The sequence below is a fragment of the Equus asinus genome, chromosome 14, assembly GCF_041296235.1.
Source record: "Equus asinus isolate D_3611 breed Donkey chromosome 14, EquAss-T2T_v2, whole genome shotgun sequence".
Classification (NCBI taxonomy): Eukaryota; Metazoa; Chordata; class Mammalia; order Perissodactyla; family Equidae; genus Equus; species Equus asinus.
In genome coordinates this window covers 37,426,845-37,448,230 of record NC_091803.1, presented here as the reverse complement: position 1 = coordinate 37,448,230, position 21,386 = coordinate 37,426,845, and the positions used below count along the sequence as shown (strand labels likewise).

Sequence of the window (21,386 nt, the reverse complement as noted above, 5' to 3'; positions counted from 1 at the left end):
ATGGAAAATAAATGGTTATATATGGTAATATGTGTGTTTTTTAAATATATGGCAATATGTATAACTCTAAACATTAGATTGGGAGAATGGCCGTCAAAATGTGGATAGTGGTCACACTGGGCTGTGGGGTCGTGGAGGATCTTTTATTTGTTCTTTTTCACCCATCTGTATTATCTGAATGTTCTACAACAAACGTATTATTTGCTATTACTATTACTTAGTATTCCTATAAGATAATTGTTAATAAGTGTTAGTATTAAGCTTTCTTCTGCCTAAAGCTGTTCTTGGTCTTGGAGGCTGGGACAAGGCAAAGTGGCCGTGGTCAAGGAGACCAGAGGCTTAGAAGCCGGGACCAGGCAGGGACTGCCAAGGTCATATATATAACCTTGAACAGGTTTTGGTGATCCCACCCGGGCCTCCTCTTGCCATCAGAACAGGGTTCCCTTGAAAAACGTGTTTTCCGGTTTCCCAAGGGCCTGCAAACACACACTTGTAACGCGGGCTGAGGTCTGTGTGCCCTCGCCATGTGTGAAGGTCGCTGGAGTGAGGCTGTTCCCTGGAACCGGGACAGGGGCTGTCCCCCAGGGAATTCTTGAAAACCTGTGCAGCCTCAGGGTCTTGACGCCCGTGTTTCGTGTCTCCTGCACAGATCAGCTGGACATCATCTCCATGGCAGAGACAACCATGATGCCGGAGGAGATCGAGCTGGAGATGGCAAAAATTCAGCGTCTCCGGGAAGTCTTGGTCCGCCGGGAGTCTGAGCTCAGGTTTATGTGAGTGCTTCGCGGATGGGGCTGGGAAAAGGAAGGAGCTTGGCGGGGAGGATGCCCGGACAACCTCACGTTTACTGTTCTTTACTGTGGGCCAGGCCTTGGGATAAAGGCGCTATGTACATTTTTTAAAAAATCTCATTTGATTCTCACTACCGCCTAGAGAAGCGGGTATGGTAACCTCCCGTTTTAAACAAGACACTGATTAGGATTGAATTCAGGCCAGTCTAACCCCAAAGCGCAAGGTCTTTCTACGTTACCTGTTGGAGAAGAGGAAAGGGACAAGAGAGAGTGAGATGGAGACCTGGACAGGCCTGAGATCAAAAACAGCTGGGCGAGCTTGGGCAGGTGACTTAGCTTCTCTGAGCTTCAGTTCCCTCCTTTGTAAAAAGGGGGAAAATAATAACACTTCTCTCCTGGGGTCATTAGCAAGCTCAGAGTCACACGATTTGAACATCCACTGTCTGTAGAGCACAGCGTTCCTGAGAGATTACAGGTAGTCTGTCAAGAGAAACCGTAATTTTAAAAATTAGGCTCTGGCAGATACACAGGGAGAGTCTAAAAGCAAAAAAAAAAACAAAAGCAGAGGGTTACGAGGCAACCTTTCTGGAAGATTCCCTACACTGCGTGTCAGCTCCCCACCCAACCTCCCCTCGAAGAAACAGCAACGTCACGCCCTCCAGTCGTGAACCAACCCCCTGTCACTCATTTCTCTCAGCTCCAGGAGGCTGGTTATGGGATTATCCCATCTCACAGATGAGGGGACTGAGGCTCAGAGAAGTGAACCAACCTGCTCAGGGCCTCCCAGCTAATGACTAAGGGAGTTAGGATTCAGACCCAGGTCTTCCTGCCTTTGAAACCCATATTCTCACTACTACGTTATGTGACCTTCTCTCTTGCCCCACGAAATGGACTGCAGTTTCAACAGCTGCCACTGATTCAGCTCTTTGCGTGTCCCAGACCCTCTGCTAAATGCACGTGCATGAACCCTCCTCCCAGGAGTCCTTAGAGAGGAAGGTTCTAGAACATTCCGCCTTCACGGATCGGAAGCATCCTCCCTTTCCTCTGGGAATAAGCTAAACCAACACATCATGAGGGTTCACAACCCATCCCTCACTCCCCATGGTTTTTGTTTTATTTTTTGTTTCTCGAAAGAAAGTGAAGAAGGATTGGTCGTGTGGGAGAAGTGTCAACTAAGACCACGTGTTCTGTTAGGTTCGGTGACTCCAACAACTGAAATAGCCAGGATTGGACATGATGGTTTTGAGATGCCTGTGGGTTACCCAAGTAGAGGGGAGCGGCAGCAAGTTGTGCGTCTGCATCGGAAGCGTGGGGGAAACCACCGAACTAAACACGCAGACTTGGGGCTCGCCCGCGTGTAGGCAGTTACCGCATTCAAATGGTGGGTACCGTCTCCCCACATAGACAAGGAGACAAAAACAGCGACGGTCCAAGTATGGGATCCAGGCAACGCTACTCCTTCTTGTGGATGGAGTCGGGGTAAAGCAGAAAGCCAGCTCTCAAACTTTTAGGGAAAAAATATGGAATAACCCAGAGTTCAGTGGCCACAAAAGGGTTGGGGATCATCATGCTCTATAAATCGTACATACCGTATACATGAAAATTGTCTTTCTTCCTACAGTCTATCTTTAATCCCAATTCATAGATGTGACCTATGCTAATAGTATTGGTTTTTATTGATTCCGGTGGATAGTTTTATGATTCTTCTTCTTTTTCTTAATATGTAACCTTTAGTCAAGATACACTAACTCCACCATATAAAAGATGATTCAATTATTTCCAGGGTCTTGCTGGCGCATCTTGCTTCTATTTTTATAGTTCCAATTTTTACTGTTCTCAAAAAGTATATTGTTTCTAATCAGTTTTAAAACCATAAGTAAGCTTCTGTTCTTACCTATGGTTTGTTTCTAACGTTAAAAACACATCACTGGCATTTATAATACCCTCCCCCTGTTTTAAAAGGAAGGAAATCGAGAACGTGAGTTCTGCTTTAAAATACTGAAGAGCTCCGTTCAGCCAGCAGTCCTCAGAAGGGGCCAGAGGTTGCTTTTGCTGCTACGGGAACTGTGGCTGTCCCTTCGGATTTACTGACCTTTGCATCGTGTGTGTGTGTGCACGCATGCATGCAAATGCGTGTGAGGACATGCACACACACAGATGTACATGTTATCCCCGGCATCTGGCACATGCCTGGCACATGGCAAGTGCTCAGTGACAAGAATAGCTAACATATAAGCTCTAGCTCTGGGCCACGCACTGCCCCGAGCTCTTGACTTGTGGCCTCCCTGAATTTCCCCATCAGCCCGTGAGTCTGACCACTTAGGGACAAATGGCAACAGCAGACGCTTGTTTAAATCAAATTGTCTCAAGTATACAGAAGGATGTCCGTGTAGTCAGGACACGGAGTGGGGCTCAGTGACATTCCCCAGGGGAGGGGCCAGCTTCTGGGCCTCCTGGAGTCTTGCTAGCAGCCCTCAGACAGCAGTGGAGGATGCTGACGGCTCCCCCAGGCCCAGCCCGGCACAGTGTGGAGCTTTGCCGGGAGGTGCACCAGCTCGTCAGTCTCAGAGGTGTGGGATGGACGCTGGGATGGACAGAGTAGAGATCACGGCCCGCTCAGACCTGGACAAAGGCCTCATCCATCATCCATGGTCTCCCAGGCTGACAGGCCGCATGTAGATCATTCTTAAATTCAGTCTCCCAGCCATTTCTCAGAGCCAGGCCCTTACAGACTTGTAGGGCCTCTGGTGCATATGGAGCCTGTTCTTGTCTCCATTTTAGAGGAGAGGGAATCGGAGGCTAAGAAATTCGCCGTTGGTTGTATTAGCTAATAAATGGAAGCTCAGATGCAGTTTAAATCCAGAGTACTTATTAAGCAAGTGACTGAGGGAAGGAAGGAAGGAAAGAAAGAGGAAAGGAAGGAAGGAGGGAGGGAGAGAAAGCGTGAGGGAAGCTCTGAATACATCTACCAAGACAATTCCTTAAAGAACGTAAGCGCCCTGAGGGCCCAGATTTTATGCATCTTCTTCACTCTTGAACTGTGCCTGGCGCTTCCTAGGCCAATTAATATTTGTTGAATGTGCAATAAATTATTCTTTCACATGCTATCCTTACGCCAACAACTTCCCTTCACACACGCACATGCACAAACACACACAGACACACACACACACACACACGCACGCGCACATGAGACCCCTCGGCACAGGGTAAGAGGGAAATAGAATTTCAGACCATACTAAGCATTTCCGTCTCAGGTGAGGAAGCTCCGGGTGACAGAATGTGACCGCCCTTGGCTGAGACAGTCCCAGTGACGAGGCTGAGATTGGTTTTGTCACACCTGCTCTGCAGTAATCAAGTTAACATCCATCGGCCCCCGTGGAGACTGAGTCAGACCGTGTGTCATGGCCGAGGTCACCATCTCCCTTCTGCGGTCTCCTGCTGTGTTGACTCTTAAGAACCGGTCCAATGACTGCTGCCCCCGCACGCGCGTTACTCACATTAGCCTTTTGTGGGTTTCCCTTTTCTTGTGCGCTCTGTCTTGCTCTGTCCCCAGGGGCTCACGGCCTCTGCTGCTTCTCCCACTCCTCTGGCCCGGACGCTGAGGAAATAGAAGAGATGGAGTTACCTACTCCCAGGGGACTAGCATGAACTCATGAGAAGTGGGCTCAGGCGTCATCCTGGCTCTCCCACGTCCTTGGCTGTGACTTGACAGAGTATGTAAGAACTGCTATTTGCCAAAGACTCTGATAGGCCACATACACGCTACACACGTTGTCAGCATTCATTCACTTATTTTAGCTTATGGAACCCTCACAAGAACTCTGACGGGTTGGGTTCTATTCCTTTTATTTTAAGGATGAGGAGACTTGAGATTAGAGTCGTGAAATAACCTGTTCAAGGTCACCAGCTAGCATGAGGTGGAACCAGGATTTGAACCCAAGGTGCCCGTCTCAGAGCCAGAGCCCTTAGCCCTAAGCTGGACTATCATCTTTATTCCCAACACAAGGACCCCTTTTCTCTTTGCCCAGCTCTTCTAGAACGCAAAGGCAAACTCCTGGTCGGATGCCCACCATCCCACAATCCCGCGTTGTGTTTTGTCTTGTGCCGCCATCTTGAATTGAGTGCGGTGGAAGTGGGAAGGATTCGACTGAGTCAGGCTTTGGACTTTTCTGTACTCTTTCTCTGGAGATCAGCGATTTATGTGGAGTCTGAAATGACGAGCTCCAACTCAGACAGTCAAGGTTTGCCAAGTCGGCCTGCTGGGAGGTCGCTGTCGCACCCTATTCCTAAGAGGGGTCTCAGGGACCACAACAGTCAACGTTTATGGAGTCGTTACTGTGGGCCCAGCCTGCGGTAAGCCCTCCACACACATTCTCACATAACCCACAAAAAGCGCTTACTAATGGAAGGGCGAATCGGGAGCGGCTCCCAGCACACCTGCTCCCCCCGAATAAGGCCCACGAGGCCAGGTTCACAGAAGGGCACGTGTCCCTACTCCGCACACCCAGTGTGTCTTCTCTCACTGTCCTCCCTCAGCTTGTCCTCTGGGTTCCAAATCGCTAAATGGGGTGTAGCAATCTCCCTCTTGCAGTTTGGCAATTTTATGAGCTTCCTTTGAATGAGTCAGTAAACGCCTCAGTATCGTGAAACCGCCTCTCTAACGGGGGGCAGATGCACGGGAGATAAAGCTCAGATGCTGCTCTGTTCTGCCCTTGACCTTCCACGCCGCACGCTTCCGGCTCCCCCCGGCCGCTGACCCCATCTCCGTGCCTCTCCCCACCCTGTCCTATGGAGGCTGTCAACATCCTCCAACTCCTTCTCTCACCCCCGTTCGGGCACTGAGTCGCATCCTCAGCTTTCATCGCTCCTCCCGCAGCCCCCGGTTCCCACCTCAGCTCTGCTGCACAATCCTGGTCCTGCTGGGTTTGTCTGGGTTTCAGATAATTAAGTATCTTCACCCTTTGGACGGGGGTGGGGCGTGGTTATCTTCGTTTGACACCTGCCTGCCGGATTGTCATAGAAGGGTTGGCGTGCCCTGTCTCTCCGCTGACTCTGGGCAGCGGTGGCTTTTAATCAACCAGAATCAGAACGGGAGCAGCCCGGGGATACGGGCGGGCGGACGACAGATTTCAGGAGCCCAGCCCTGGAGATCCTGTATTTCCAGAGCCTCGGCTTGGATTTTGTTTTATTAAGAAGTGCCAAGGATGGGGAAGAGGTCGGGCCCGAGAACCTGGTAGAGATTCAGGCTGGGGTGGTAGAAAGAGGGGCCGTAAACAGCAGCTTTTTGAATGCTGGCTATGCTGGACGGTGTTTGGAGTGTTCTAAATGCATTGACTCATTCAATCCTCACTACAACCATATAGGTAGATAACCCCCCTCCCATTTTATAGATGAGGAAGCTGAGGCACAGAGTGGTCAAGTAACTTGCCCAGGGTCGCACAGGTTCCGCTAACTACCAGACAATGATATAACCCAAATCTTCCGATCTCAACCATCATGCTATGGGGTCTCTCAACTGGTTTTGAACCCCAGTTCTATTGCTTGCCAACTGTGTGGCCTGGAGCAAATCTTTTTTGGTGTTCCAGCCTCAGCCTTCCCCGTCTGTACAATGGGACAAGGATGTTTCCCTGGCAGCCTTGTAGCAAAAGATGAAGAGAGGGGACATCTGTGAGAGTAGGTGGCTCTTCCCAGGGAGCAAGCAAATCAAAACTCCTTTCTCTCGGGCTGGCCCGGTGGCGCAGCAGTTAAGTGCACAGGTTCTGCTTTGGAGGCACGGGGCTCGCCGGTTCGGATCCCGGGTGCAGACATGGCACCGCTTGTCAAGCCATGCTGTGGTAGGCATCCCACATATAAAGTGGAGGAAGATGGGCATGGCTGTTAGCTCAGGGCCGGTCTTCCTCAGCAAAAAAAAAAAAAAAAAAAAAGAGGAGGATTGGCAGCAGATGTTAGCTCAGGGCTAATCTTCCTCAAAAAATAACCCAAAAAACTCCTTTCTCTCCTCTGACTGTTAACCCTGCACTTCGAGGCAGAATAGAGGGTTGGGGCTGCCTAGTCGTCTCCAGCGAACAGCGAGAAAACGCTCTTCTCCCTGGGAAGCTGAGGAGTGGCTCTCAACCATCCAGTCCAATTCTACCCTCGCGGCTTGACTTTATTATTCTTATTTTAAAAAAATCTTTATACACCTGCATTTGTCTTTTCTCTTTAATGAGCCGCTCATTCTGCAGTCTGGCCCGGGGCAAAACGGAGCGTGTGGTTTATGTAACTCCACACATCTCAGCCGTGTTCTGGAGTTCTGCGTGCCTCCAGGTGCACTGTGGGTTTTAAATAGCATCTTCGAAGAACAGGTCACCGTTGCCGGAACCACTGTCTGTATCAGATGGGAAGAGATGCCTTCAGTTGCAGAAGATCTAAAAAGCGATTTGTCTTGGACAAAATATCCAAGAATTTGAGGAGCTGGGGATGGAGGCGTCCCGAATTCCTGGGTGTGCTGGGAGGTAGGGATGAGGGTTGAAGGAGAAAGAGGCGGCCCCCACTGGACACGCTTCTGCTGCTCCAAGTTGCCTTTCGCCATTCGAACAAGCTTCGGGAAAAGAAATTCTTCTCTCTGGGAGCTCTGTCTTATCAGAAATATATTTCATTCTCTGAGCGCCAAGGATCTGCTCTGAACCTCCTGGCGGCTGGTGAGCCGGGAGCGAGGTCACCACATTGGCTCTTGTGATGGCTAATGTTGGGTCAACTTGACTGGGCTGTGGGGTGCCCAGATGTTTGGTCAAACATTATTCTGGGTGTGTCTGGGAGGGTGTTTCTAGATGAGGTTAACAGCCGAATGGGTAGACCGAGTAAAGCAGACTGCCCTTCCCAGTGTGGGTGGGCCTCATCCAATCAGTGGAAGACCTGAACAGAACAAAACAGCTGAGTAAGAGAGAGCTTCGCCTGTCTGATTGCATGAGCTGGAACATTGATCTTTTCCTGCCTTTGGACTGGAACTGAAAAATGGACTCCTCTTGGACCTCGAGCCTGCCAGCTTTCAAACTGGAACTTATCCCATTAGCTCTCCTGGGTCTCTGGGTTGCTGACTGTAAATCTTAGAACTTAGCCTCCATAATCCTGTAAGCCAATTCCTTATAATAAGCCTCTATGTGTGTGCTCTATTGGTTCTGTTTCTCTGGAGAATCCTGACTGATGCCACCCTGTTCGTTCTCAGAAGTTTCCGACTGAATACTTTACCTGGTTAGCAAAGGCCTAGCGGGTTAGAGGAGACTGATTAAGATAAAGGGAAATTGGCTCCCTCTCTTTGGAAAACAGCTTGGCCTTACCTAGTAAAGACGAACATGTGCTTGCTCTTACGAGGACCAGGGCTGCGGCGGCTCTGTGTAACTGGGTGGGCACTGGCCCCAGGTGACTACTTTACTTTATTAAAATTAAATAAAATTTAAAAGTGCCGTCCTTTCCATTTTAAGTACTCGTCAGTCAGTTGTGGCTCAGGGCTATCCTATTGGAAAGCACTAATTTTCGTAGAAAGTTTCCATCATCACAGGAAGTTCTAAGGGGCAGCAGGGCCCTAGAGAAACTCACACGTGAGCGTCAGGAGGCATATTCCAGAATGTTCATATCAGCCTTGTTTGTAAGAGCAAAAAAACTGGAAACAACGCAAGTGTTTATCAGCAGCAGAAAGGACATATCAGTGGTGGTCTAGTCACATCGTGGAATACTATACAACAGTGAAAAATGAACACACTGCGGGCGTTAACATGGATGCATCTCAAAAATAAGATGTTGAGCGAAAGATTTAGGTAAAGGCCAAAATATGTAAAACTAATAACTATAATTGTGCAGGCATTGATAGAGAGATGGTAAACTATACACAAACGGCATTAGCACAAACTCAGCATCATGGCTTCCCTCTGAGAGAATGAGGAAATATGAGGGAATGGGGCACACCAGGGCTTCTAAGCATCCTGTGCAGGTTGTTACTTAAGCAGGACGATGGGAACACAACTGTTTACTTCATTACTCCATCAACTGTGTATATGTGTCTTGTGCACGCTTTTCTATATCGTTCATAATTCGGTGGTGGTAAGAAAGTTCATATAGTCGTGTAACCATCACCAACGTCCATCTCTAGAACTCTTTTCTACTTGAAAACTGAAACTCTGTGCCGGTTAAAAAGTCACTCCCCATCTCCCCCTCCCCCAGCTCCTGGCAACCACCATCTCCTTTCTGTTGCTATGAGTTTGAATACTCTGAGTACCTCATATAAATGGGATCCCGTAGTATTTGTCTTTTTGAACACATGTTTTTAAGGGAAAAATGCGGAGGAAGTGTAGAAGACATTATCACTTAAATGTCTCAAAGATGCAGCAAGCTCAGTATGTCTGAGTCCAAACTCATGGGCCACCTCCCACCCGGCCCTGTTTAGCTCAGCAAATGGCCTGGCACCACTGTCTACCCGTGGAAACCCCTAATTCTGAAATTACACGCCGTCCTTGGCCCCTTTCAATTTGCCACCTGGCCTATTCAATCCGTCCCCCAATTCTGTCAGTTTCAGCTCCCCAAATAGTTTTCCACTGTCCGCTTTTCTCCATCTCCATGCCCAGCCCCCAAGTCCGCATTCCCATCCCTGGCTTGGATCTCAAGGTCCTCTCAGAGTTCCACGCCGCTGCCCTCCAGACCGGGGGCACCGCAGCCAGAGGGGTCTTCTCAAAATGCAAATCAGACCATAGCTCCCAGCTTTAAACACTTTCCAGCGTTTGTTAGTATGAGAAAGCCTGCGAGGCGCTTTGGGTCCCTTCCCCTCTTCTCTCCTCTTCTTCCCACTTTTCCTCTTCCTCCATTCTCCCCTCCCGGGCCCCACCCCTACTCTCTAGCCCCATGGACCTCCTTTCAGCTGCCCCCACACTGCAGGTCCCCTCCAGGCATGGGGGCCTTTTCATCCTTGCTATTCCCTCTGCCTGGACCCCTCCTCCCACCCATGCTCTTTGCCTGGCTAACTCTCCCTCCTCCTCCAGGGCTCAGGTCCGGGGTCACTTCCGAAGGGAAGCCTTCCCAGCACTTCCCAGTGTGTGTCCATTTTCTCCATGACCCCTGATCCTCCCCTTAGAAGCCTTTCCCTCGTGTTCGTCGGTGCGAGGATGTGTCCAATATCTGTCTCTCCCACTAGACACTGGCCTTGATGAGGGCGAGGCTGAGCTGTTTTCACTCCCAGCTGGGCAGCACCCAACACGTGGCCAGTCGCAGAGTGGGGCTCGGTGAATATTTACCTAATAAATAAGCAAGATTCGTCTTCCTGCTTTCCCCACGGCCTGACCCATTTCACGGGCTCCCCCAGAGCTGGCAAGTCTGGGTAGTGAGAGCGGCCTGGCCTTTGGACGGTTGGGCTTGACTGTGGGTCTGGTCCATGGTGTTCCTACAGAGTGACAGCGTGACACAGCCCCTTGCAGTGTAGACGCTTTACTAAGTGTATGAGTATCCTGTGGCCGCTATAACAAACTAGCACAATGTCAGCGACTTGAAACAGCACACACTTATTTTCTTATAGTTCTGGAGGCCCGAAATCGGTTTCATTGGGCTGAAATCGAGGTGTCGGAGGGACCATGCTCTTCTGGAAGCGATGGGGAGAATCCGTTTCCTTGCTCTTTGCAGCTTCCAGAGCTGCATTTCTTACATTCCCTGCTTGGGGTCCCCTCCTCCATCTTCAAAGACAGCAGAGTGGAATCTTCAAAGCTCTCTGTCTACTGACATCATCACATCCCTTTCTTCTGGGTCAAATCTCCCTCTGTCTCCCTCTTATGAGGACACACTTAGGGCCCCCTAGGATACCCCAGGACAGCCTCCCCATCTCAAGATCCTCCATCTACTCACATCTGCAAAGCCCCTTTTGTCATATAAGGTAACATATTCACAGGTTCCAGAGACTATGCTGTGGACATCTTTTAGGGACCTTATTCTGCCAGGCACGTTCAGTGACTACAGCAATTCATTTGAGGGCTGAGCGCAGAGCTGGACTCCCAGTGTGGCAGCGACAGGGACAGAGATGGCCTCGGCGAGGCTGAGCAGAGGGGAAGCCAACACCTAGCACATGGACAACCTGCATCGCTTCATCTTGTGCTGAGTTCTCATCCTTCTGTGAAATCTCCCAGAGAGAAGGCATCTTATGAGACAGAGAGAGAGAGAGCGTGCGCGCTCAGTAATGCACGTACAATGCCTGACAATTAAGGGTTTCACCCCTCTCTCTGCTTGTTCTGGAAAATTGCAGATTTGAGTGGCAGCAGAGGTTGAGAAGTGCTTGTCTGTATCACTTGATGGTCTCAGTCGAGGGCCCCGCTCTGCTCCGCGCTTAGCCCAACTTGGCAGGGCCTCATTTCCACATTTTTCTTCAAGCGAGAACCGGCCCCCTCTGGATGTTTCCAGGACAGGATGCTCAAAGAGAAATGGAAGGGGAAAAAATAGAAACAACTTAGCAGTTATGCCGTGGTGTTTTGGGTCTACACAGGCATAGCTGGCCCCAGTCACGCACGAAGACGATATTCTGACTTACATCTTTCATTTTATTTAATTGCCTGCTATTCCTTGCGTGATCAGTTACACAGATTTTTCTCCTGGAATTCTGGCCCACTCTCGGTCCTTCTGTCCTCAGTCCCATAAAACCCTCAGGGGTTTTGAATCAGATTAGGTCAATCCAAGACACTCCTGGTTGGGTTCTGCCAATGGTAGAGCAGCCTGTTTTTTCACTACTAGGTGTCCTGGTCTTTGACAGGTTGCTTCTGATAAAAAGAGAGACCTATACTTCCTCCAGATTAGATTACAACTGCATTTGGATTCTAGCTGTTCCATTTACAGGCTGTGCAGTCTTGGATCCTTAACCTCTCTGAGCCGCAGTTGCCTCATCTGTCAAATGAGGATGCATCCAGTATCTCACGGGGTGGTTATGAAGAGGAAAAGAGATCAAGTGTATTAAGCACCCAGCCTGGTGCCTGCCACAACGTAAGTGCCCATGAAATGTTACTTTCCTTTCCCTCAGGAAGAAATTGAGTTTCGAAATTAAGAGATGTATTTGTTAGAGCAGACATTCCCAGGCTGTTGGTGTTTGGCGGTAGGTTATTTATTTTGAACAAGAGAAGGCAGGATTCTGGAGGGTGGCGTAAAGGTCTCCTCCACGATAAGGATGGGCAGGCTGAAGACAAGAAGGCGCAGGGGGCTCCTGAGACGTGTCTTGACGCCTCTGAAGGACTGTCGTGTGGGAGAGCGAGTTAGTTTCTGTTTGGAACTAGCACCGAGACACAGATGCTGTGGCGAATCAGGCTGCTATCCCAGCACGAGAGGGGCCTTTCCAAATATATCATGCATTGCCTAACGACGGGGATACGTTCTGAGAAATGCGTCTTTGGACAATTTCGTCACTGTGTGATTTCGTCGTTGTGTGAGCATCATAGAGTACACACACACAAACCCAGATGGTGCAGCCCACTACACACCTAGGCTGTATGGTACGGATCTTATGGAGCCACCGTTAGAAATGCGGTCCATCGTGGACCAAAACCTCGTTATGTGGCTCGTGACTTTCCTTGGAGCTATAAAAAGTGGGAAGCTTGGGAGGTGATGTGTTTCCACACCTGGGGATATTCAAGCATTTATTTATTCCTTCGTTCATGCAACAAGCATCGATTGTATAATTACATGTGGCAGGTCCAGGGAGTGTAGTGATGAAAGTACAGATGACCGGTCTGCCCTGATGGAGTGAAGAGTCCAGGAGAAGAGAAGCAAGCTGCGTGACAGACGGAAGCTTCCGATGGGCGATGGGATGGGATAGCAGTGCTGAGATCTATGGTCAATTCTTAAGGTCATCATTATTCTCAATGCATCCAGCATCTCTTGAGCCCTTACAGGTGCCAGGCACAATGCTAAACTTCTTCTGTGGATCGCCTTATTTCATCTCCATAGCAACCTGATGAGGCAGATAGTATGAGGCACATTTGACAGATGAGGAAATTGAGTTTCACAGAAGAAACTTGCCCAAGATCACCCTGCTAAGAATTAGTAGGGTTGGGACTCTAGCTCCAGTGGCCTGACCTCATATAACTGCTCTGTTCACTCAGTGCCAATCATTGCCTCTCAGCCCACGCCCCTCCTTAGAGAACCAGCCCCAGGTGTGGGGGCTTCCAGCCTCTCCCCACATCCCTCCTCCAGGCCAGAGCTGATTGGTCCAGATCAGTTCAGCCTGAGCCAATCAGAAGTCTTTCTCCTGGGATACGGAGCGACTGGGCCAGTTAGGTGATGGGGGCTTTGCAAACCAAAGCCTGTGGGTGAGGCGCCTTTGGAGAGAAGCAGCAGGACAGCACAGCTGCCTTAAGACTAGCAAACTGTGGGGCCGGCCCAGGGGCCGAGTGGTTAAGCTCGCGCTCTCAGCTTCTTCGGCCCAGGGTGTCGCCGATTAGGGTCCTGGGTGTGGACATGGCACTGCTCATCCTGCTGAGAGGTGTTGTCCCACAAAGCACAACTAGAAGGCCCCACAACTGGAATATACAACAACTATGTACTTGGGGGTCTTTGGGGAGAAGAAGAAGAAAAAAAAAGATTGGCAATAGATGTTAGCTCTTTAGAAAAAAAAAAAAAGGCTAGCCAACTGTGGCCCCCAAAAGCAGAGAATGAACATGGCCAAGACATTCCCGTCCCATCCCCCAGCAGCCCAGCTGAACTGCATCTTACGCTGCACCTTACACCCTGGGGTCCACACTCCAGACCCCTGCAGAAACGCCCCCCACCCCGAGTTGCCACAGCCTGGGGGAATCCCAAATCCACTGCTGTGGTATCTGTGACTTTCCGGGCGGCCCCTTCCCAGGTCTTCTCTGCTCCTAGGCTTGGTTTCCTGGGTCCTGTACCCCCGTCCACGTGGGTATGAAACTCAGAAGCTTCCCAGTTTCCATGACAACAAAGCAAAACAAAGCCCTGTGTCACTCCCACAGTCATTTGAGGAATCGTCGAACTAAAGATCGCGGAAAGGTGTCGCGCTGAACTCTTCACAGCAAACGATTTAAAAATCCAGCTTTGACGTTCGTGGCTCACGACGTCCTTCTTACCACCTTGTGCCAAGGCAGTTCCTTTCTCTCGGGCTTTTTCCCGTGTGTGGGCTTTTTCCAGCTCCCTCCATTCCACGTGAGACGAATGCCTCTCCCCGTCTTAGGCAGAGCAGTTTCACCCTCTTCCAAGAAGGCTTGGTATCAAAAGATGCTTGGGCTCACAAGGCCACCACCCCAGGTGTTTGTGAAGGTAGGTTCCAAGCAAACACTGTTTCCTCCCCAAGATAAATTTGAGTAACAGATATTAAAGTAATACCATGCCCCATTTTCCTATGCCTTTACTCAACTATCTTTTTATCAAGTTGAGCTCAAGTGGATTTCTAGTCCTTCTAGCCTGTGCTGGAATGTTCTATTGAAAATGTAGCTATGCTGAGAACTCCATTTCTCAGAATCCCTTTCCCTGTATGGTTCCAGGTTAAAGGTGGCCAAAAGAGGAGCCTGAGGGAGATCCGGGTGGCAGAAGGGGAGCAGGAGTGTTTACTCTTTGAGGGCTGCCGTGGTTAGACGCAACAGTAATCGGACAGAGGGCCACAGCGGTTCCAGCCCCTACACCTCCCAGCCAGCTCATCTTCCTGACCACCGGCCCCACCTCTTCTTGGCGGACAAGGCAACGGCCTCCCACAGACCCCTCTACCTGCTCCCCCTCTGCAGCCCCAACTTGCCAGCTGCACCTGCCTGACCTCTCAGATGAGCTGGCTGGTGACTCGCCTGGTCTTCACCTCCCGCTGCCAGGCCTTCACCTCGCAGCTCCTCCCATGTGTGTGGTAGGTCTAATTCCTATGATGCATCCCTCACCGTAACTCATGGGGGTTCTGCTTCTCTGCCGGAGCCCTGACTGATACACAACAAAAGAAGCAGCCAGACGCTGGAGGCAGTGAATCCCGTTGGAATCACCTAGAAAGCTTTAGAGAAAATGCTGATGCCTGGGTCTTACTCCCAGAGTCTGATTTAATTGGTCCAGGGTATGGCCCAGCCATTGGCAGTTTCAAAAGCAATTGAGGTGTTTCCCCACCACCCCCACCGCCCACCGCACAGATGTCCCCTCGCCTCTTCCCCGGGAGATATAGAAGAACTCTTGTATCTGTCAATTGCTTACAGATGAGTCACCTTCTTACTTTCTTTCCACAATTTTTCTCGATGAAAATTGGCCTTAGGCTGAAGGTATAAAAACCTGCCCTATATTAGCGTGACTCCTCGGCATGGCCATCGGCCCCTCTCTCTCCAGTGGCTTAGAACTGTCATTGGAATCCAAATGAAATGCATATTTGTGTTCTCCCATGGTGTTTGAGAATCCCGATGCCATCTGTTGTCTTCATCACCACATTCGTTATCAGAATCCATTGATTAAGCCTTTCCTTGAAAATGGTGCTATATTGATCAAGCAAATTACAATGATAAGCTTTCTCAAAGCATATAACCAAAGCCAGAATTTATAATCATTCAGCAATGATCGCTTTCAGTTCATTCCATTGCCCATCTCTTTTTGACCTCTAAGAACCAACACGTGGTCTCCTTTTTTGTTTTCATTTTGTAAAGAAATCAAGTGAGCAAGCCTAGAGTTGGAAGACGTGGAGCCTCTGAGCTTCTTCACCGACCTACACGCGGGTTTGGGGTGGGAGTGTAATAATGATCTAGGCGGATTCTGGAGCGGGATGGTGCAGAAATTCACTCCCAGCTGTACCACTGACAAACGTGCAACTTGAAGCCTCAGGTCCCCCCTCTGTAAAACTGGTGCAATAGCACTTCACCCTTCCCAGAACTGGAGTGAGGATTAAATGAAATGATGCGCGAGAAGAACTCAGTATGGAGCCCCACCCCTTGGAAGGACTGCCTCTGAGATACTTGGGTAGTAAGTCCTTCTGCAGTTTATGAAAGAGTTTTGGAGCTAGACTTCAGCCCACGACAAAGATTGTCCATTTAGAAAATGAGAGCTAAATTTCACTTGGCAAGCAACACTTTGGAAAATGCCTGAATAAACTCACATTTTGGCTTGACATGAGGTTCCCCCCAAACGGAGTTTGCTGGGTTATAACGGATCATGCAAAGGGAACTCTGCACCCTCCTTCCCCTTGAAGATTGTAATTATCCACTGCTGTGCCATGTCTCCAAGCTGTCACGCTGCCTCGTGGGCTAGAACTGGCCTTGTGCTGTTCTGGGGGAAGCTCCATCTGCTCCTAGAACAATTTATTGGAGGTCGGCTTCACTCCGGGATGCACTCTGATTAAATGCAGGGAGCCCTGCCCAGGGCATCATTAACTGCCTGGAGGAGTCAGCCCTCCGGCCATCTGTCGTCTGCCATCACTCTGTCTCATTTCGCCTTTGGTCACATTGAGCCATCTTGAGAAACTTTGAGCTCCTCTCTGCCTGCTGCCCCAACACCATTAACCAGAAACACCTCATGGTCGAAGGATTCACGATGTGACTGAAAGAGCAGTGGACTTGGAGAGGGAACCTGGGCTGCGATCTTGGCTGTGTGACCTTCTGAGTTCGGTTGGTCCAGTTTTTCTCGAAGTAGGGTACGTGCTGGAATGATTTTAGGTAGGATTTGGGAAAACAGGAAGAATTTATTTTCATGTCTTTTAAGGAAAAAATATTGGGATTCCATTTATGGTGCTTTAAAAAGTTTTAGACTAAAATTTTTTTCATGTAAGAGGTGAATGCACGTAAAGAAAAATATCGGAATAAATAATCGTGGCGAGGGTGGCCACCTGGCAGGCGTTGCCGTGGTGATATGCAAATGACTCATGTTTATGGAACAGTGACAGCCACGTGGAGCCTTTTTTCCTAGAGGGGCATTAGAATATCACCTCGGGGGATGGTGGAGGGGGTGGGCACAGCTAGAGGCAGCAGGGGTAGTGATTAAGGTCAAGAGATTCACCCTTGTAAGAGCTGGTGTCCCAGCTGAGAGGCTTGCCAGCTGTGTGATTTCAGGCAAGTTACTTCTCTTCTCTGTGACTCCCCTGTGTGGTGTTTTCCAACACCACCGTCCAATGACAGAAGTAAAACAACTTAGTAACGAGTTTGAGGTCCTTTAATTCAAGGGAAAATAATCCCAGGATCGGGCGAGTGCCTCACAAGCGGGAAAGCCCTCTTTCCAAGGGTTTTTGGGGGAAGAGCGAGTTTTATAAAGCGTTAGAAGAAGCCATGCAGAATCAGGGCCTGGTTGGCTAGGAGGTCAGGGGTTTCCTTCTAAGGCCAGCAGGTCCTGTTTTCCGGGGTCAGCGGCGCTGGCTAAAGCTGAGTCAGAGGATCGAGATTGGTATACGTTAGGATTCAGTGACAGGCGTTTCCCGTAAGTGCTGGCTGACTGACGTTTAGGTTTGAGACATGGGCCGGGCCATTGGGGTGGCCTCCGTTTCACAGGTCCCGAAATACAAATTAACTTGATCACCACTTCTGACACCAAAGGTGGTTTTCTTCCGACACCAAATATGTGTCGCTTTTCCAAGCCAATTCTGTGATTCTCCAACGTCAATTGGATGTTCAATAGTTCAGTTCAACTCCGACACCATCTACCTGGAGTTGGGGTCTGATCCCGCACGTCAAAGGGCTCAGTCCCATGAGACTGCCCTCACTTCGTTTGGATGCCAGTCTCAAATGCCAGCCACCCCCACTTCTGCCCAGCCAACCGTACATTTGGGGGTTCCCATGACACCACCCACCAGATTCGATAATTTGCTAGAGTGACTCACAGAACTCAGGAAAGGATTTTATTTACATTCACTGGTTTATATAAAGAATACAACTATTGCTGTAAAATAACCAATAACCATTCTATAGATAAGAGAGATAAGGTGAGTTTTACCTGAGCCAGCGTAAGGGTCTTTTTTTTTTTTTTTTTTTTTGAGGAAGATTAGCCCTGAGCTAACATCTGCTGCCAATCCTCCTCTTTTTGCTGAGGAAGACTGGCCCTGAGCTGACATCCGTGCCCATCTTCCTCTGCTTTATATGTAGAGGCTTGCCAAGCAGTGCTGTGTCCACACCCGGGATCCGAACCGGCGAACCCTGGGCCACCGAAGTGGAAAGTGCGCACTTAACCACTGCGCCACCGCCACCGGGCTGGCCCCATGGATGCCTTCTTATGAGTGAATTCTTGAATGGTTAAGCAGATGTGCAACGTGTGTTTGACAGGCCATCCATCAGGCTTCTTCAGTTCAAGATGAGTCAGTTTTCAACAAGAAGTTACCCCATACACCTCAGTATGTGAAAGCCTCTTGTCACAACTCAGAAACAGCCAAATGGAAGAGAGGCACAGGACAAGGTGTGGAGGGGGGCGGTGTGTGCGCAGAGTTTCCGTGCCTTCTCTGGGGAGGCCACCTTCTCAGCACATCAGTGTGTCCACCAACCCAGAAACCCCCCCCACCGAATTTCACTGTTCAAGAGTATTTGTAACTCAACCTCCATCCCCATCCTCTCTCTGGAGATGGGGGGTGGAGCTGAAAGTTCCTACCCTCTAGTCACCTGTTGGGTCTTTCTGGTGACGAGTCCCAGCCTGAAGCCATCGAGGGCCCCACCCTGAGTCATCTCATTGGCATAAACTCAGGTGTTTGTGCCTGAGGGGAACCTTATGAATAATAAAAGACACTCTCCTGTTCTGGAAGTTCCAAAGGTTTTAAGAGCTCTGTGTCAGGAACCAGGGACAAAGTGCAAATACACATTTTTGATTATACCATACTTGTTTTCCTCAGAATGAGAGGGAACGCTCTGTGAAGAGGAGATGAGATAAGCTACATAAAAAGCCATCACAGTCCCTAATGTATAGTAACTGGTCCATAAATGTTAGCCACGCAGCTGCTGCTGCATGAGAAAGTGCCGGCTAGGAAGCAGTGAAAATGTCAGCCATGGGGGCTGGCCTGTGGCCCAGTGGTTAGGGTTCCAAGTGCTCTGCTTCGGCGGCCTGGGTTTGCGGGTTCGGATCCCAGGTATGGACCTACTCCACTCGTCAGCCATGCTGTGGTGGCACCCCACATCCAAAATAGAGGGAGGTCGGCACAGATGTTAGCTCAGGGCCATTCTTCCTCACTAAATAATAAATAAATAAATAAATAAATACAAAGGAAAACAATGTCAGCTGAATGTTTTCCTGAGAAGCCATAGAGTCTTTTATTATGCTTTTTAGTAAAAATCAACTAAAAATTGAAAATAAGGGAAGGGAATGGAGCAAGTGTGTCTTTTCCATGACATACTGGGCATTGTCTTGTCAATGCAAATGATCCATAAACAATCTATGAATCAAAATTGGGGTGAATTTATTGTGAGCCAGGTCTGAGGACTATAGCCTGGGGGCTTCCTTCCCCAAGGAAGGAAGGGCGTCAAAGAAGTGGGGCATAAAGAGTGGTTATACACCACCTTGGAACAAAGAGCATACATCACATATGACAGGAATGTCCCTTTTACAACAGTCACAAGATACTTTTGCTGGCACAGCTGGTCAGTGGTCACAAGGTAATTATCCTTAGTTTCTAGGAAGAGATGCTCATCCTTAAAGAAATGCTGATATGGGGGGAAGTTACATCCCTATCTTTAAGGGCATCCTTCTTGTCTTTGGGACATTGTAAGTGTTTAAAGCAGATGTACAATGCATGCTCAACAGGCCACGTCCGGCCCTTTTGGAGAAACAAAGTCAGGCTGAATTGGTTTATGCCAAGTGCCTTCCTCATATGCTCCAGTAGCTCCTATTGCTTGTCATTTATTCATCAGTCTGAAGGCCTGCCCAGGTCTTATGTGATTATCTGAGAGAGTGTACAAGTATTTGACTTTATTTACTATTCAGTTAGAGCACTGACGCTATGAAATGCCATGTTCACGTGTAGATTTTGTCCAGTAGGAAAGCTAACCCTAAAGATTATGGTTTTATTGCCCTAGCGTCTGTTAACTAGCTTTCTACTCAACCTAGTGATCTTATTCTAAGATTGTTATTAAAACGTGCCTATGGATCCAGTTCCTTAAATGCTCTGAGAAGGAGCTTGACCACCTTACTGGTTCCCTCATTAATGAGTTAAATAAGTGTTTGACAAGTGTTCATTCTCTATTTGTATGAGTCACATTTTTAAATTTTGAAAGTAGGTTTCATGGGGTTGGCCCGGTGGGGTAGTGGTTAAGTTCAGCACACCCGCTTCAGTGGCCCAGGTTTGTGGGTCCAGATCTTGGATGTGGACCTACACACCGCTCATCAAGCCATGTTGTGGTGTCCCACATACAAAATAGAGGAGGATTGCCACAGATGTTAGCTCAGGGCCAATCTTCCTCAAACAAAAAAAAAAGAAGATTGGCAACAGATGTTAGCTCAGGGCCAATCTTCCTCAGCAAAAAAGGAAAATATGCTTCAGCACAATCACCACATGCCAGGTCCCATAGAGTTCTCTGTGCCCATAATTCACAGAGAACATTCTGCTCGCAAGGCACCGTGCTGGGCACCACAGGAAAGATGAAAATGGGTAGGACTGGCCCCCAGAGTCGAGGATTTCATAACTACTTAAGGGGAGATAGGAAGTGTATAAATTAATTTTTCCATTGCCAGAAAGAGAAAAGCAGCCCCTGGCAGCCAGGAGCTGGCCTGGCACTCACAGCCAGGCTGAAGTGTTCTCCTGTTGAATGTAAACAGTTTTGCAGGTTGCCAACAGCAGACAAGGCCATTCTGAGACTGTGATAGCTCGAGACAAAAATAAGACAACTTCCCAAGTGTGTCTGAAAGCAAATGACACGGGAACATTGTCCAAACCACCAAATGACCAACCATCTCCATATCCTGTCTCATCTGGGTGACCACCGCTTCTTTACCAGTCACAGCTCTGGCCTCGCTCTATCCTTCTCATTCTGTGGGTGAGAATTATTAACACGTTCTATCAGAGAATTCCCTACCTTCCTGACAGCATCCAGTCCAGACGACACGACACGTCCTATAAACCTTCCTCGAAAGCACCTAACACAAGCCCAGATCTTATTCTAGGTCCCTTTGAACACCCTCGTACTGATATCTTTCTGTCCAGAACTGCGTTAAGGGGCAAGCTAGCTAGATACCCATCCATAGAAGTTGCCCCAGGCTCACTCAAGTGACGTAAGATGGAGAAAATTGTCCCATGGGCACTTCCGTCAGAGGGAGAGTTTGTGTGGGCGGGAGGAGCCCCGTGGGAGACAAGCTTGTCGAGATTAGGGTTCTTGGCTGCAAGCAACAGAAATCAACTCCGCCTGACTCAGGCCAAGAAAAACCGAAGGGTTTACTGGAAGGCTGCGGTGGGCTGCGGTGGGGTGGGGTGGGGTGGGGGCTCATAGAACCAAGGACAGTCTCAAGGGCCAGGCTTGGGAAATGGGTAGGAATCAAGAGGCTCCTGAGGCTGGTCACAGGGCCACTCTGGCCAGGACACCATGGCCATTGTTGCTGGCCATCGCAGGTCCTGCCCCACCGTCCTTTCCTCTCTGTGCCGGTTGCCCAGGGGTTAGCCCTGGACAGGATCTTGCGGTTGGCCGAGCCTGGGGAAGAGGGCCGCTCCCTTCTTTAACTTCTCTAATAAGGACT

General features: G+C 49.3%; 1 protein-coding gene across 1 annotated transcript in view; it reads left to right on the top strand.

Moving 5' to 3' along the window:
• Window positions 1–21,386, top strand: part of BMERB1 (bMERB domain containing 1) — a 111,096-nt gene that overhangs the window by 62,787 nt on the left and 26,923 nt on the right. Inside the window, exon 2 of the mRNA XM_070484887.1 lies at window positions 650–773. Coding sequence (XP_070340988.1) covers window positions 650–773 — 124 coding nt within the window. The remainder of the gene's footprint in view (window positions 1–649; window positions 774–21,386) is intronic.